We start from the raw sequence: 16,587 nt of genomic DNA on the forward strand, positions 1-16,587 counted from the left end.
AGCAGACACGCCCACAGACCCTCTGGAGGTGGGTCTCATCATGGCTCAGGCCTGGAAGCTTCCACCAGGCCTCTCCCACGGCCTGTCCCAGAGACACCCAAGTCACCAGGGAGCCACGGGAGCCAGGGAAGTACAAGAATTAAAACCCTGGGGGTGCTGGGGGGGTGGGACTGAAGTTGGCCTTCAGGTGCAAGTGCAGGCAATGTGCGAAAGAATTGAAGGTTCTGCTCTTCACGTTGCCTGGGGACAGCCCTCCCCCACGCTTTACCATTCAAATGTCAGTGGAGTTAGAACAATGGTAGACGCAAGGCTTCCCCTCCTCCACACCCCCCACCCCCACCCCGGGCGACCAGGTGACTGTGTCCTGTCCCGACCTGGCTGGAGGAGTAGCGATCAGAGTAGCCGCCAGGCCAGGGGAACAGGAATCCACAGGCCAGATAACTAGATGTCTGAGGAGTCAGCTCCTCTCACAAGACCACGACTGAGCGGCACCTGTCCTCTGAAACGGAACTGTCAGAGCTGGTGGGCTGAGGCTTTTAAGTACGCACGGCAGACGGGAAATGACAGATGACACTAGCGATACAATCAGGAAAGTATATTATGAAACTAAAATGAAGGCATAAAATAAGGCATGAAGTGGATTAACTAGAATATTCATTAATGTTACTTATTAATAACATGGATGCGGCTGAACGGGTGCAGCTGAAGAGTTTGTGATTGGACAGGCAACTTCAGCTGCCTAGAGGCAGCAGGAAAAGGTTGAAAGAAACAAAATATGGCAACTTATTTTAGATTCCTCTAATTAATATCGAGGCTAGAACTAGAACAGAAGTGAGTAATACACACGTGGAGAGGAATTTGAGACTAACAGACATTTTAAGGTTGAAAGGAAGACATAAACCTCAGGTGGAGAGGGCAAGTCTCAAGCCAAATATATACATTTCAGTTTTTAAAATAAAAATTTCTTAAAGATCTGCTGGAGCAACAGACCAACTACCTAACCAGCTCTCAGCAGGATGTCGGCTCCTGGTCAGACCTCAGATCACACAGCTGGCCAGGCCGCCAGGTGACTGTGCCCTTCACGGCTCATGCCAAACACACCCCTTGCTGCATCCACCAGTCCTCAGGAAAAACGTGCCTCATCTGAAAAAACAAAAACAAAAAACCTACAAATATCCTATTCCTAAAACACAGCAAGTATGTTTATATTATTAGGTTCACAATAATTCTAAAAATAAAGCCTCATTGATTGCCTTGAGAAGATTTGGAGGGATTTCTCTTTCTAGAAGCATTCTGGCTTGGAGGTGCGGAAAGAATGACAGACGTCAGGGTGTCAGAGTTTCCCAAACATCTCAAAAAAGAGACAGCAGACTCCTCCCAGTGAAGAAAACTGCCACCTACGAAGCAGTCGTTCCAAACAAGTCCACCTGAATCCGACCACCGACTTATAAGACATGCGGAGAATAGAGGAACAAGTCAAGAGACACCAAGGGATGCCAGCAGTGAAGCCAAGAATGGGAAAGCCTTCTGATAATTGAAATAATCGACCCAAGCGCCTCCTGGGTCAAAGTTGGGCTCCACAGCCTGCCTGGTGCAGCCTGCCTGGTGCAGGTAAACGCGCCCCGCCCACCGGAGCCCGTCCCTCCTACGTCACAGGTACGGGACGGGAGCGCGCCCCAGGCTCCCTCCCGAGCATGCGCGGAAAGCGAGGCGCAGGCGCAGTAGGCAGGGCCGTACCTCCCGCCCCCGCGTGGAGTCGCGCGGGACCGCAGATCGGCCAGCGTCCGGCATGACGGGCTGGACTCTCGCCCCTGCCCCCGCCTCGCTGCAGTGCCATGGAATGCCTGCGGAGCCTGCCCCGGCTCCTGCCGCGCGCGGTGGGGCAGCACCGGCGCGCTCTGTGTGCTCCGGCCTGGGGCCCGACCCCCGGGCGCGCCACCAAACTCCTGGACGGGAGCCGGGCCCCGCCGCCTGGCGGACCCCGCGGGCCCCGCCTGGCAGGTACGGCCGCCCGCGGTGACCTCGGGCCCCTGCTCGACTGCCCGTCGGCGCCGCGCGTCCTCGGCCTCCGGGCCCGCCCCTGGCCCGACTCCCAGCCTGTTCTCGCCGTCCCCTGTGCAGAGCTCTCCGCCCGAGTGCTCTGGGCAGCTTTGGCTTTAAAAACCAATTTCCCCCTTAGTCGTCAGAATTGGGCTCATTCACCCGAAATATTTCCCTTAGTTTCTCTCTCCTGTCTCCTACCTACCTCTTCCTCGCGGGTGCGGTGGCATTTGTCCAGGTAACGGGTGGACGCGGACTTAGGATTGGTTCACCCTTAACGTTACCACCGATGGGAGAAGGTGGCGCTGATACTGCGGAGAAACGAGCGGCATTTAAGTGTTGGCTTCTCAATCTGCACGGTTGTCGGCTAAGTGTTCTCAGCTGTGCCCCCGACGCCTCCCCCTTCCCAGCTCAGTGGAGAGCCTTGAGTCGGGTCCATCCCAGGTTCAGCCTATCTGATGTTTTAGGGCGTTGAGATCCAGAACCTCGTCCTGGTAGCGCTTCACGTGGCTGGTCAGCAGTTGCTGATTTACGCTCTGCCGCTCACCTCGGCTCAGCTAATCCTTAGCGCGCAGTTTGTATTCTGCAAAAGGGTAACTAGCCTCAGCTGCTAACCAGCTCCAGGAGTCATTGAAAGTACGTAATGAGAAGGAATAAGAGAACTGAGAATGCACATTCTCAGAGTCAGAAGGATTGCTGTGGAAGCATGAGATAACTGGTGGTATTTTTACAGTGCTCCCCCTCCCCTTATGTTTATTTTAAACTAATTTAGATACTAAGTTTACTTGACAGTACTTCAGAGCTCATCGCAACTCAATCACGTGTTTTAAATTTATTTTCACCTAAAGATTTGTCTTCATTGCAGTTCACTGAGGTCTGCATCCCAGTTCATTTGGCTATTTTGTAAGCAGTAACAAAAAAGTGTTTCTGTGGAAAATAAGTTATTACAAAGAAGTATAGCTTGTAGATTGGATGACTTACAGGACAGGTCAAGCAAATAATCCTGATATTGGGATGCTGAAAACTCAGCAGTACTTGGGATCTGTTTTCTAAAAGATATCTACCAAATAATTTGCATGAAGAGCCTTATTAAATCATGCAAAAAAGGTATTTTCTTTTTGTCTCAGAACACTGATGTACAGTTGTTTATCCACCTCAGATAATTTTGAAGGAAAAAGGTGTTTGTAATGCATAATTATTCTGCCTCACCTAAGCCATTTTAAAAATCATTCCGTTAAACCTAACATTATCAACTACAAATATTAAAATGCACAAATGCTTCTTTTTCCCCTCTAGGAAAAAGATTCAAAAAATAACAAAGTAGTGTGAAGACCATATACCATGAGCGTTGTGTCTGAGCTCATGTGAAAACCAGTCGTGTGATCACAGGGAATTCTCTCATTCACTCTGCAGGTGAAATGCACCGGTTAAGAACGTCTGACGTCTCTCAGGCCACGTTAGCCAGTGTAGCCCCAGTGTTTACCGTGGTGAGTACGCGTGGTTCATGTGATAACTTAGAGCGAGTACTTCTCACACTTTACTACGTCAGCTGGGTTGAACTGGTTGGCCAAGATGGACTAATTTTTTGCTTTATAATCATTATAGTTAGGAGTCTTGGTGCCTTTGTGTTTCGCTCAGTCAGTGACACTTCACCATTGACTCGGAGCCCTTCGGCACCAAAACGGGTCTTCCGAGTCACGGGGCAGCACTTCCTCCCCGAGTGCAGGCGCGCCTTGCGATGTGGCGGGTCAGGGCCAGCCTGCGCGGTGGCGCTCGTGTTGCAGTAAAGCAGATCATCTTTCTGCTGGAGGGTCTTGCCTTCACTCGGTACAAAACACACATGTGAGGTGTAATCAAGCCAAGCACAAATAAAAGCCCCTCCTGTCTGTCCTCAGGAGGTCCGGTGAATCCATTAAGTCCTTGAAGCCTTTAGCCGTGGAGGGGCTTGCCCTGTGCTCTGCCGTGTTAGCGTGGGCAGAAGCGCTTTGCAGGCTGCAGAGCGTAGCATTTAGGCGTGCGTGCTGGAAGGGCGTGGCCTCTGCCACTCTGAAACAGGAAAAGAATGAATAAAATAACACAACTTAATCTGAAATGGTTCAGGAAAAAAAATGAATGAAACAACAAGAGTTGTGTGTATCACATATTTAGAGAGAAATAAGGCCATTGGGGCAAAGTGTTAACAGAGTGACTAGGTGAGAGTTACATGGGAATTGGTTGTAATATTCTTGCATCTTTTTCTTGTAGGAAGTTTAATTTAAAAAATGTGTGTTTGCTTTGAGCCAGAGTTCCTAAATTGAAATCTCAGCCCTGTCTTTTACTATTAACAGGCGGACTTGGACAAGTTATGGTAACATCACTGTGCCTCAGTTTGCTCCCCTGTAAACTAGGGATAATGGTACCTACTCTATAGAATCGTTGTAAGGTTTACATTAACTCACATGTGTAAACCCTTAGAATGTAAGGTTTACATTAACTCACGTGTGTAAACCCTTCACACATGGTAAGCATTCACTAGATGTTAGGCATTGTAATTACTGTTATTTAGGCTTATTAACATAACACTTTTTCTGTATAAACTGTATATGTACAACAAAATAACCCCAGAATGACATGTTAAAGTTTTTACTGTTATTCAGTACTCCAGAAGGTTGGCCAGTTTAGCTACACAAGAATACAAAAATCAGATGCTGAATAGTGAAAGCAGGTTCTTTGCAGGTGGAATCGTTGTCCACCAAGAGCAGTTAAGAAAATCAGTTGATGCTACTTGAAATGAGACTTTAGAAAGGGACCTAATAAGCTCACTTTTGATGTGAGTTACATTACAAGGTAAACATTTTAAGAAATCATAGTTTGTATGGCCTTATTTTTCAAATCAGAAAAATCCTATTAAGCTCTGGCTGGTGTGGCTCAGTAGATTGAGCCCAGGCCTGCAAACCAAAGGGTCGCTGGTTTGATTCCCAGTCTGTGCACATGCCTGGGTTGTGAGTTAGGTTCCCAGTAGGGGGCATGTGAGAGGCACTCACACATTCATGTCTCTCCCTCTCCTTCCTTTCCCCCCTCTCTCTAAAGATAAACAAAATCTTTAAGAAAAGGAAAAATCTCATTAAAATGACAGCTAAATACTGAGATGCAGAAATATTTAGCATATTAAGTTGAGAGTGGAGGAGAGACTGCGAAGGAGAGTGTCTGAGTGTATTTAATGGGAAAGACTGAAAGGGCAGTCACTGGTAAAACATTAGCTTGGTGTTCTCTAAAATTCGTCATTTCAGGGGACTAGTTTTACTTTACCTTTATTTTAGAATTCTCTGCAGCACCTGTGTGTGTGTGTGAAGCACACTTAGGGAGGAAAGCCAGTCTGTGTCGCACAAATGCCAAGCTTCCTGCAGGCACATCTCCCGTTAACGGTGATGCGTGTGGTGCGCGCTGCACTTTGACGCCCACCTCGTCTTTGCTGCGGAGCACCACGCCGGGACGTGTGTCGTGGGTTTGGTTTTGTGAGTGGCCCAGCACACACGTCTCCAGGGTAATTCCCCCGACTTGTGCTGCTCCCACCACCAGGTCTGAGGGTGTCTTTCTGAAAACACGTGAGGGACAGTAATTACCGCGGCCCAGCACGTCGCGACTTAGGGACCATTATTATTGGACATCTCCAAACTTGACTGTGGACAAGGGTGGCAGAAAAACGCTTCCTCTGCTTCTCAGGAGATATGTGCGTTTTCTGCTTCATGTCCTCTCTCCAAACTGTCAGAAGTGGCCTTTTCTGTAAATCTTAATCTATTTGACAGTGCCCACCGGAGACCTCACAGGCTTCCTAGACGCTTGAGTCACGGGATGGGCACAGACGGCCTTGAGTGTCGGGACTGCTGGGCCCTGTGGCAGCTCCAATGAGAGGTCCGCTTGGGCTTGGAGAGGTCCGCACGCTCCGGTGCTGGCTGGTGTCTCCGGGGGCCCCGCAGACGCAGGCCCCGCGCGTTCTCCTGGCGTTGGTCTTTTTACAAGTGGTGTCGCCTAGTAACACAAGTTGGTCACATTTCCTAGACCGACGTAGAAAGTTAACCCACGTACAAGTTGGTCACATTTCCTAGACCGACGTAGAAAGTTAACCCACGTCAGATTTGTCCAGCGAAGGGAAGGGGAGTTTTCTGGCCTTGACTCTCAGGAAGGGCAGTTAGGGTCCGAATCTGCGTTTCCAACCTCGCGCGGTGCTTCCTACTACGTCGTATGGCACCATGAACAGCATAGGAGTTTGGGAGGAAGTGATTTTGGTTTTATTTTCTCTCTCCAGACAAAATTTGACAAAGAAGGAAAGGTCACTTCTTTTGGTGAGTACCTTTGAGCTGCATCTAAATCCCCTTTGAAATCAGTGAGGGGGGGGTGGATCCACCAGAAATGTAGGCACGGCTTTGAGTGGCGCGTGAGCGAGCTGAGGGCTGCCTCTCTCCCAGAAAGGAAGAAGACCGACCTGCACCAGGAGCTGGGCCTGCAGGCGCGTGACCTGCGGTTCCAGCACCTGATGAGCATCACCGCCAGGAACAACCGGATCGTCCTGCGGATGGAGGTGAGGGCACCCCGCGCCACCGTGGGCACCCAGCTGGGTGTGCGCGTCCCCTCTGGTCTCAGAGTGCAGGGAGGGAGCTTGGTCGATGAGGACGTTTCCTGTAGGTGGTCACATGGGGCCAGGGCGCGACCTTAGCTGCAGAGCCTGTGCTCCGGTTCCCCCATGGCCCAGGCCCAGCCCCGGGAACACCTTGCAGCAGCCGGAGGGCTCGCCTCCACGGGAGGGTTTGCGGCGACCCGGCGTCCTGTGGTTTGGATGGCTGAGCACAGGCGCCGCTGTGGTGCCCAGGGCGATGGCTCCGACCAAAAGAGGGGACACAGGCGCTAGCGGTCTGGCACCCGCAGTGCCCGCCAGACTTGCTTTATCCAGAAAGTCTGTGACAGCAGGTCTCCGTCCGTCTGTCTGGAATAACAGCAAATGAAAAGGGAAGCAGGCATCTCCCCGCGACTGTCTGCAGGCGGCGGTCCTCGCTTTCGCTGTCGGCAGCCAGCGCCCTGACCACCAGTGTCTCGTTGATGGACAGGCAGAAGCATGTGTGACAGAGCGGGTTCAGAGTTTTAGTTGTGTCAGTGGCACGTTTATAGTTCACCGTACAGTTTTCCTGTACAACATTTTTTATAATACAGTGTTGCAAAAAGTGTAACACCCAAACCCTCTGATCTCTAACGGACACGGTGGCCACAGGCACCTTGCAGTGTTACTCCTCTGGCGTGGACGGTGCCGGTTTTCTCCAGAATACATCTCTGATTTCATAGTGTCCTTTTATTACATGTAATTTAATTTTCAAAGTCCAAAGGTTTCCAAATGGCAGTGGACATACAGTATTTTATTAGTGTCAGGTGTGCGGCACAGGCTCCCAGAATGGTCCCCGCTAGGCCGAGCCCCGACCGCCGCCTGCTGCACTACTGACCGCGTTCGCTGTGCTGGGCCGCGCGCCCCGTGGCCGTTTCCGTGACCGGCGGGCAGTTCGTACTTCTCCATCCTTCCCTTCTCCCTCCGGCAGCCAGCTGTTTGTTCTCCGTGTCTGAGTTGCTGTGTTGTTTGTTTGTTCTGTTCCTGTGGGTTCCGCGCATAAGAGAAGCCGTATGGTGCTTGTCTCTCCGTCTGACTTACTCCACTTACCATGCTACCTGCCAGGTCGATCTTTGTTGTCGCGAACAACAGGCTGTGTTCTTTTTTACGGCCGAGTAGTAGTGCATTGTACACATGCACCACACCTCACCCGCCCCTCTGTCGGCAGACTCTCGGTGGCCTCCGTCACCTGGCTGTTGGGAATGACGCCGCAGCGAACGCGAGGGTGCAGACGGCCTTTCGGATCAGTGCGTTCGTGTTCTTCAGATACATGCCCAGAAGTGCGAGTACTGTGTCGTAGACAGGCCCATCTTTAGTTTTTGAGGAAATCCCGTGGTGGTTTCCACACTGGCCGCCCCAGTCTGCGTTCCCACCCAGTGCACGAGGATTCCCTGTCCCCCACATCACATCCTCACCAGCACTGGTGGTTTGTGGATGTATTGATGACAGCCGTTCTGACAGGGTGAGGTGGTATCTCGTGGTTTTGATTTGCATTTCTCGGGTGATGAGTGATGTTGAACATCTTTTTATGCACTTACCGGCCATCTGTCCTCTTTGGAGAAATGTCTACCTGGGTACTATGCCCATTTTTTTAAATCCTCGTCTGAGAATATGTCTATTGATTTTTAGAGAGAGAGTAAAAGAAAGAGAAACATCAACTGGTTGCCTCTCGTTCATGCCTTGAAGAGATGGAACCCACAGCCTTTTGGTGCACGGGACCTCACTCCAGCCGACTGAGCCACCCGGCCAGGGCTCCCTCCTAATCGTTAACCACCACGTGTGGGTGTGGGACCCGCCTGTTTGGTGTCTCCGCCCCTGCTACCAGTCTGGTCAGGGTTCCTGGCCTTAGTTGTAGGGCTTGAGTTCAGGCAGTTCTCAGGGTGGGGGTTCTGTAATTACCTGTGATTTCCGTGTGGCTGTGGGGGAGGCAAGCACAGCGTGTACCTGTGCCGCCATCTTGGCTGCAAGTCCATCAGGCTCTAAATTAGAGCTTAATCTGATGTAGCTGCGTAATTTCAAATTGGCTTAGTATTTTTTGGTGATATTTCAAAAAGGAAACATTACCACTTCAGCCAAAGTAATCATGATTAAATTTTAAAGTGTAACTGAATTTGTGACTTTTAATACCATATCCCATTTCCTTTATTTCCTCTTTTTCTCATGATTACCTTGAGGTCTTAATAAATATATAATTTTTTAAATTGCAGGTCTGTTGAGAGTGAGGTCAAGGTATCAAGACTTACATATATTTTAGGCTTCTTTGCTTTAAAAAAAAAGAGCATGGAAAACAAATGAACAGTTTAGGTTTAATCCGAACTTGAGAGTATTAAAGCCTGTTTCATGAATGTTACTTTTTTCCTACAGCTTGATAACTTGCAAATGTGTGTGTGTGAACGTATGTACACGCATCTTCTTTTCTTCCCGCAGTATTTGAAAGCCGTGATAACTCCAGAGTGCCTGCTGATTCTGGATTACCGAAATTTGAACCTGGAGCAGTGGCTGTTCCGGGAGCTCCCTGCACAGCTGGCCGGAGAGGGTCAGCTGGTCACGTACCCTTTACCTTTTGAGTTCAGAGCCATGGAAGCCCTCCTGCAGTACCGGGTGAGCTGGTGTGCGTGGCGTCTCGCACCCGTGCTGGTTTAGCGCACTGCTAAGCTGGAAGGCAGCTTGGTGGTATTGAAAGGCCGCGTTGTTCTGCAGATCAGCACACTTCAGGGGAAACTGAGCGTGTTGGAGCCCCAGATCCTTGACACGTTGGAAGCGTTAGTGGACCCCAAACACTCCTCTGTGGACAGAAGCAAACTGCACATCTTACTGCAGAATGGCAAAAGGTAAACAGCCGTCTTACACTTAGTGGTTTTCACAGTGAAATGTGTAGCAGAAACTCAAGTACGGTGAGTGCGGTTATTACCTCTTTTTAAAATACCAGCTGCGCTTGCCGATGGCAGTGACCTCCCGTGAGTGCCGTCAGTGGGAGCGTGGCCTCGGCAGGTGCCGTGCCGAGGGCACAGAGTGACACGGCAGGAGAGCCAGGCCTGCTCTGGGAGGTGGCTCTCAGTCTGCACGTTTCACACGCGGTTGCTCGCCGCAGGTGTGTAAGTAGGTCAGAACGTGCTGTTCGCACAGCGAGGCCTGTCTGCAAGTTCACGGCACTGTGAACTCACCCTTTCTGTGCACTGCCCCCCTAGCCTGTCTGAGCTGGAAACGGACGTGAAGATGTTCAAAGAGGCCCTCCTGGAGATCCTGGACGAGGAGGAGCAGCTGGAGGAGCTCTGTCTCACCAAGTGGAGCGACCCCGACGTCTTGTGAGTGTGCACGCTGCTCGGCCGCCGCCCTCGGGGGGACTTCTCACAGACCGCAGGACACTTCTGTCTCCTGGGAACTTGGGAGTCATTTCCCCTCCTGGGCCCACTCCAGGCCCGTGTTTACTTTTCGGGTACTCAGTGTCTCGTGTTTGTTCTCTGTGGCCCAGTATCAGAAACTAATGCACTTTTGTAACGTGCGTAGTTTGTACAGCCTGTCCAGACCTTTACACGTTATCTGTATCCGACAGATAAAAAGGGTTCTTCCAGCAGGAAGGTCTGGTGGCAGAAACTGGAGACACCTGTCCCTCTCGCTCGCTTGCCAACCTTCTGCTGGGCAGGCAGCACCCCTGAGCCTGCTGGGGGGCGGCGGGTACAGGGGGCACTGAGGCCTGTAGGATGGACCTGTGTTCACCTGGGGAGGGAGGTCCCCGAGGTGACCTGAGCCCTTGTGACGGCAGTGAGCAGAGCAGCGCCGGCATCGACCACGCGGAGGAGATGGAGCTGCTGCTGGAGAACTGCTACCGGCTGGCGGAGGACCTGTCCAACGCGGCCCGCGAGCTGCGGGCGCTGATCGACGACTCACAGAGCGTCATCTTCCTCAACCTGGACAGGTGGGGGCGCCACGGGGCGGCCAGTTTCTGGGTGGGGCACTGACGTGAGGTGACCCAGCGAGCAGGAAGTCCACCTGTCACCCCTTGCCTCTGGGTGGCCGTGTGTCCTCTGAGAGCTGGGCTCAGGCCCCGGATCATCAGTGGCTCCTCGTGCCCCTGTTGTGTGTTTTGGGCCCACAGTCTCACTGTTGTTCCTCCAGCCACCGAAACGTCATGATGAGGCTGAACTTGCAGTTGACCATGGGGACCTTCTCTCTCTCGCTGTTCGGACTCATTGGAGTTGCTTTTGGGATGAATTTGGAATCCTCCCTTGAAGAGGTGAGAATCTATTCGATAGCTTAGGGGGTTATTTTTTAAGGTTTTGAAGGCCATTCTGAGGCAGGGGTGGGCAGAGCAGAGACTCGGATGGAAAGAGAAAGTAGGGAGACCGGGACGGGGTGTTGTAAGCAGAGGGGACCACGTGTACGCCAGAGGCAGGAGCAAGCCACTCGCTGAAAACTGGCAGGTCCGAGTGGTGGGAGGGAGAGTGTGGGTTCATGTCCACTTGTGCAGTGAGGGTTCAATTTGTTTTTTATGGATGGGAACCAGTCGGAGATTTTGCGGGCAAACCTAGACAGTTGGAAGGTTCAGAAGCAGCCATGTCCGCTGTGCAGAGTCCTTGCTGACCATCCGCGCTCCTTTGTAAACTCCAGGGCAGCGCTAGTTCGGGCAGCTCCGGGGGCGAGGACCTGCCTTCGGGGCTGACCTGGGCCGTGCTCTCTTGCAGGACCACCGGGTGTTCTGGCTGATCACAGGCGTCATGTTCATGGGCAGCGGCCTGATCTGGAGGCGGCTGCTGTCGTTCCTCGGGCGGCAGCTGGAGGCGCCTTTGCCTCCTGCGGTACGAAGGCTGTGGGTCCGGGCAGGAGGGCAGAGCCGTCACAGCCCCCCTCGGGTGCCGCCTGTCAACTAGACCGGCCTGCTCCCCGCCCCTCACCTCGTGGGGCCAGTGGGAGAGTTAAAGACGACACGAGTAAAGCACTTCTGAGCACAGTGCCCGGCCCATGAAACAAGTTAGAAGTGCTTCATTTGTGCGGCGCACCCGGCAGGTGTCACGCCTCTGGACTGACGCTGGTGATCCCTAGCCAAAACTGAGCTGTGGACACGTGGCGTCCACTCGCAGATGGCACCGCTGGGCAGGCGCCCTTCTCCCAGCCATTACAGAGGGGGGTCACCTGACCAGGGCTTCCCCCCACACCCACCCCCGCCACACAGGCTGACACGCTCTTCCTGGCTCTCTGCAGGTGGCCTCTTTACCCAGGAAGACCCCGCAGGCAGACAGAAGGACGGATGTGAGACACAGCCTCCGGCCGGACGGACTGGGATCCGACAGGAGTGTCCTCACAACCCGGTGAAAATGCGGTCTTGTGCGGGTAATGCAGGAGAGTCCCAATACTTTTATAGAATCAGAAGCTTGGAAAAGTCACTGATATTTAAGTTACGTTGTCTGGTGATAAAACACGGCAGCAACAGTCCTGGAACTTCACCGCCTTTCAGAATTTCGAGTAAACCAAAGTACTTGCTTTGTAAGAGGCCAGAATCCTACTTTATGCCGACTTGGAGAGCCGTCTCTGTAGACTGAGAGACGGAGGGGCTGACTTGACAGTGGGTTAGTGTATAGATTTTACGTTCTGTGTATGGAGGGAAGTAGAGTTTCAGGCTCAGCGCAGCTGGGGAGCTGGACAGACCCCCACGTGAGCCACTCGGCCAGAGCTCTCAGGGCGGGTCCCTGTCCTACACCTCCCCACTGTCAGGTGGCAGGGCAGCCACCGAATGGCAGGGTGGCCTTAACCTGGACTCAGGCGGCCTGTGCCCTGAACCCCAGCCTCGTTTTCTCATGCCGCCCCCTTTCTGCGGGAGTGGGTGACGTCAGCTTCAGGTGGATTCCAGTTGGTTAATGGTGTTGGGGAGAATCTCCGTTCTGTCGCTGATCTGTAGCTGCTTTGGTGGCCCTACCCTGCAGGTGGAGGTGTCCGCAGCCCCACCCAGAACAAAACCACGTGGCCCCAACTCTGTCCCCCGCAGGCTGGCAGGAGGGCAAGAACACGGGGCCTGCGGCCGCTTTGTTCCCACAGCCAGAGCTCTGGGGTCGGAAGGAGCCGCTGGCGCCTCCCAGTCTCAGTGTGGCTGTCCTCCCCAGCCCAGCCGCAGTGGGGGGCGCCAACAGCCTTAGGTGCTGTCAGAGGAGGTGGTGCTGGGGCCCTTGACCAGGGGGCTGGTGACAGGAATAAAAAGGCCGTTCCTGTAGCTGATGTGAGAACAGGCAGGGTTGCCCGCACTCTGCTGTGGCCCTGAGCAGCCACGAGGGGAAGCTGGGGGCCTGGGCTGGGGCTGGCGGCACCGTCCGGCACCTCGAGTCTGGGGGACAGCAGATTGCACAGGGCACACTGCTGCTGGGTGTGGCCATGTGACTGCAACGGTAACTACCACTCAACCGCGACAGCACTGGCCGCCCAGCACGCCGAACTCAGCGTGACTGCAGTTGGTCACACAGCGGGTCTGGGCTTTTCCTCCCAGCATCGGTTTGTAGCTGTGGGTAAAGTGGCTGTGTCTCGGCAAGACCAGGAAAACCAGGCACCTACCTCACGAGTCTGACACGGACTCACTGACATGAGAGGCTCGAGCCCAGCTAAAGTTCCAACGGTGGAGCCCATGCCCGGTGTGCACCGAGTTTGGTGGGTATAAGTTCTGAATGAAACACAGCACCACCTGCCCTTTGAAAGTGGGTGACACAAAACCAGGGGCTCGGTTAGGGGGGCGGCGGGCGGCCCCGTCCAGGTGCCGTGCACACACGCAGGGCGCCCAGGAGCTGGGTGCGGAGGCCTCAGACACAGGGGTGCCTTTCAGGTGCCCTCCCACGGCCTCACCTCAGCTGGCTCTGGGAACCGCTGCACTACAGCGCCGAGGGCTACTCCCTGTGGGCAGGTGCTCCCGGCTGTGCAGAGCCGCTCAGGAGCTGCAGTCGCAAACTCACACTTCAGGCGTAGGACCTGAGTAATACGCGCGGGCGCCCCCACCTCCGTCTGCCCAGCTCACATCCCCCACACACACCGCCCCCCCCCCCATGCACAGCCCGCCCACTAGGCCTGCGTGAGCCGGTGCCCCAGGTGGTGCCCATCCTCTGGCCTTGAAGACAGTTGCATAGAGAGAAATTGCAAATATAGGAAAACGCGATCCGATGTCTTGAAATAAAGGAAATTTTGCGGTGCATTGTACGAGTTCAGATTTGTGTTAATGAAGAAAAGTATAGCATATTTTCATTCAGAATCAATGCTTAGAATTACAGGTGACACTTAGTGAAAATGTAACCCACCTACTGGGACAGACATTGGCCTGGCCTGTGTTGGCTCTGTCGCGCAGGCTGACCGGAGTACCAGGGACATCGTGTGTGAAAGGGGGTCGGGGGACTAAATGTGAAGTCCTGTAACTCCCGTGAGAAACTTGCTTCCAGGTAAACCTCCCCCACCGGGCGCTTGTTCTCTGGTACATTCAGGCATCAAGGAAAATTAACCCCCAGTAAAGAATGGGCACGTGTGAACACGCCTGTCAGCTGGCGCAGTGTGACGTGCAGCTGTGGGGCGGGGCGGCGTCTGCGTCCTGGGTGACACCTTCCCTGAAGCACATGCTGGCCGCGTGTCCGCACCAAACCTCTCAACTCTCACCTGCAAACAGCCGAGGAGCCCCGGTCCCCCCAAAGTAAACATCCTGGTCACCAGCACCCCGGGGAGACCGAGCCACCTGGCACCGTGTGCACTGTCTGCACAGCCACCGGGGACACGCCGGCCCGGCTACCCATGCACGCTCGCCTGCCCGTTAGCGCCTCCCGGACCCTCGAGTCCCCACCCTCCTCAGCTAGACTGCTGTCCCCAGAATGTCACTTCCTCGCGCCCCTGCCCCTTCCTGCTGTGTCTCGGAGGCTCTTCCCTGAAGCCACAGGACCACGGGCACCAGTTCACCTGCCGCCAGGTCTGAAACCCGGGGTTGGGGGCGTCCCTTGGCTCATCACCTGTCAGCACAGCCACCTCTCCAGAAGCAGGTGACAGGGATGTTTGGTTTCTAGGCTGACCCTTCACTACGTGCCCCGTGGAGAAGGCAGGCACCCACAGGAAGACGGGACTGAGCTGCTCGCCAGCGACCCTGTGCTCCTCACCAGCCTGCTCCCCTGTGACTTTCCCCATTCCCTGTGCTCCCTGCCTGCCTTTGATGGGAGGGGTCACCACCTTCGAAGGACGCTTTAGGGGGAGCCGTGGGCAGAGGTGTTCCTCCACACGGGAGCCAGAGGGACAGCAGGCCGCACGAGTCAAGCCCGGGCAGCGAGTAGGACAGGTTAGCTGCAGAAGAAGCGGGGGGAGGGCAGCCTAGGGGCATGAGTGACAGTGTGGGAGGGCAGCCTGTGTCGTCCCGACAGTCCAGCTGTGCGTGTCTGCCCTCCCAGGAGCCTCGCCTCCTCGCAGGGTCCACCGAGGCTCAGGGGATGTGCCCTTTGTCTGTGAGAACGCCCCCCCCACCCACCCAGGGACGCCTCAGCGACAGAGGCATGCGGGCAAGGCCGTGGGCAGAGCGTCAGTCTGAGCGGAGGCTGTAGACGTGCACGGCCCCCGAGAGCCGGGCGCCCAAGGAGCTCCTTCCGGCAGCCACGACAACTTGGTTCTGTGGAGACACAGCTGGCATTAGTCATCAGACTGTCCCCGCAGACAGAAGAAACACAAGGAAGGTGCGGGCGCAACTCAGCGCCTGCAGCAGGGACCGCACTGCCTGTCACACCTGGGCCCAGGGTGACCCTGCCCCTCACACTCTGTCCCTGCCCTGCCCCAGCCCGACCCGAGGTGCCCGAAGCACTGCTCCAGTGAGGGCCGGGCCTGGTTCCCCTCCCGACCACAGGAAGGCGGCAGGGCTGAGTCGCACCTGTCCTGGGGGCTCTGAGCGCCTCCCTGCCCCCAGCCTCGCCCGAAGAGGTAGGGACTGTGGCTGTGTGTGCCCTCCTCAGCTGGTGGGAGTCAGCGTGGATGGATGTGTGTGTGTGGGGAGGGGGGGAGTGGGGAATGTGCACGTGAGTTCTTGATACTCTCTGGTTTGGGGGACATGAGTAAAATTTAAATGGAAGCCAAGCTTGGGACACAAAGTAGTCCTAGGACCAGACCGTTTGCGAAAACCACCATCCATCGCTTGTACCTAGCGCTGGATTTGGGTTACTGGGCGGCCCGCTCCTCCCGGGGGTGGAGCCGCGGCCATGTGCAGAGTTGGCCGCTAGGGGGCGAGCTGAGTGCCGTTCTCAGCCGGGTGCACGCCCGTGAGGGTTGGCGATGGCCTTCCTTTTCTTTCACGTCCCACGGGCAGAATCTCACTTCTCTTCAGCTGCACAGACGCTGGCTCGGCCCCTGCCCTGTCCTCTCCCCAAACAGGCGCGTGGGCGCTGGTTCAGTGGGGTCCGACCAGAGCCCTGTGGTCGTCTGCACCCACTAGTGTGAGCATTCAGAGTGCCTGCACCCTGGGATGCAGCAAAGGGCGTCTGCACAATCGCACAGACCCGCCGAACGAGAACGCTCACCACAGCACCGCCTGTGACGGGAAGGCAGGAGGCAGTGAGGGGACACCCACGGGGGCGAGGGCCCAGGAGACACCGTGAAACGCTGTGTCTGGACAAATTCTTCCCGGCAGAGCCCTGAGCTGTGTGTGCACATGCACCTATGTGGAAGGAGCCACGGAAGGCGGCCGGTGACATGGAGGTGGGTGTGTGTCCATCTGTCCCCGGGTCACACAGCACCTCACACCGAGGTGCCAGCCCAGGCGCTCAACAGCACGCACCTGAGGCTCAGGGGACAGAGTCTCGGAGCAGCTGGACGGCCCGGGGCCCAGTGAGACCCGTGGATGGCAACACCGAGTCCCCTGCTTTTCCGTCACTCACGCATGGAGGGACCATTTCTGGCTGGTGGGCTGGACAGGAAGGGGCCGCCCGAGGAGC

The 16,587-nt window shown here is 54.9% G+C and overlaps 2 protein-coding genes across 2 annotated transcripts in view; one reads left to right on the forward strand and one right to left on the reverse strand.

The window, feature by feature from the left end:
- The first annotated feature begins 1,722 nt into the window (after positions 1-1,722).
- On the forward strand, positions 1,723-12,155 carry MRS2 (magnesium transporter MRS2). The gene is made up of 11 exons (XM_037051380.1): positions 1,723-2,001; positions 3,454-3,527; positions 6,326-6,362; positions 6,486-6,598; positions 9,098-9,271; positions 9,371-9,501; positions 9,859-9,975; positions 10,434-10,586; positions 10,787-10,904; positions 11,353-11,466; positions 11,870-12,155. Exons 1-11 carry the CDS (start codon positions 1,836-1,838, stop codon positions 11,978-11,980), a joined length of 1,308 nt encoding a protein of 435 aa, XP_036907275.1. The 5' UTR covers positions 1,723-1,835; the 3' UTR covers positions 11,981-12,155.
- Positions 12,156-13,835: 1,680 nt separating this feature from the next.
- GPLD1 (glycosylphosphatidylinositol specific phospholipase D1) overlaps positions 13,836-16,587 on the reverse strand; it is a 30,181-nt gene continuing 27,429 nt past the window's right edge. The window contains exons 26-27 of the mRNA XM_037051372.1: positions 14,371-15,275; positions 13,836-14,238 (exon numbers count right to left, since the gene is read on the reverse strand). Coding sequence (XP_036907267.1) covers positions 15,189-15,275 — 87 coding nt within the window. The 3' untranslated portion in view covers positions 13,836-14,238; positions 14,371-15,188. The remainder of the gene's footprint in view (positions 14,239-14,370; positions 15,276-16,587) is intronic.

This window comes from Sturnira hondurensis, unplaced genomic scaffold, assembly GCF_014824575.4.
Source record: "Sturnira hondurensis isolate 20B ecotype Veracruz unplaced genomic scaffold, ASM1482457v3 Scaffold0007217, whole genome shotgun sequence".
In the NCBI taxonomy this organism is placed as follows: domain Eukaryota; kingdom Metazoa; phylum Chordata; class Mammalia; order Chiroptera; family Phyllostomidae; genus Sturnira; species Sturnira hondurensis.

Excerpts from the sequence above, each read along its gene's own strand:
- MRS2 (XM_037051380.1), top strand. The coding sequence starts at position 1,836 with ATGGAATGCCTGCGGAGCCTGCCCCGGCTCCTGCCGCGCGCGGTGGGG. Across the intron at positions 3,528-6,325 it reads TAGCCCCAGTGTTTACCGTG|ACAAAATTTGACAAAGAAGG; the intron begins GTGAGTACGCGT and ends TTCTCTCTCCAG. Across the intron at positions 9,502-9,858 it reads TTACTGCAGAATGGCAAAAG|CCTGTCTGAGCTGGAAACGG; the intron begins GTAAACAGCCGT and ends CTGCCCCCCTAG.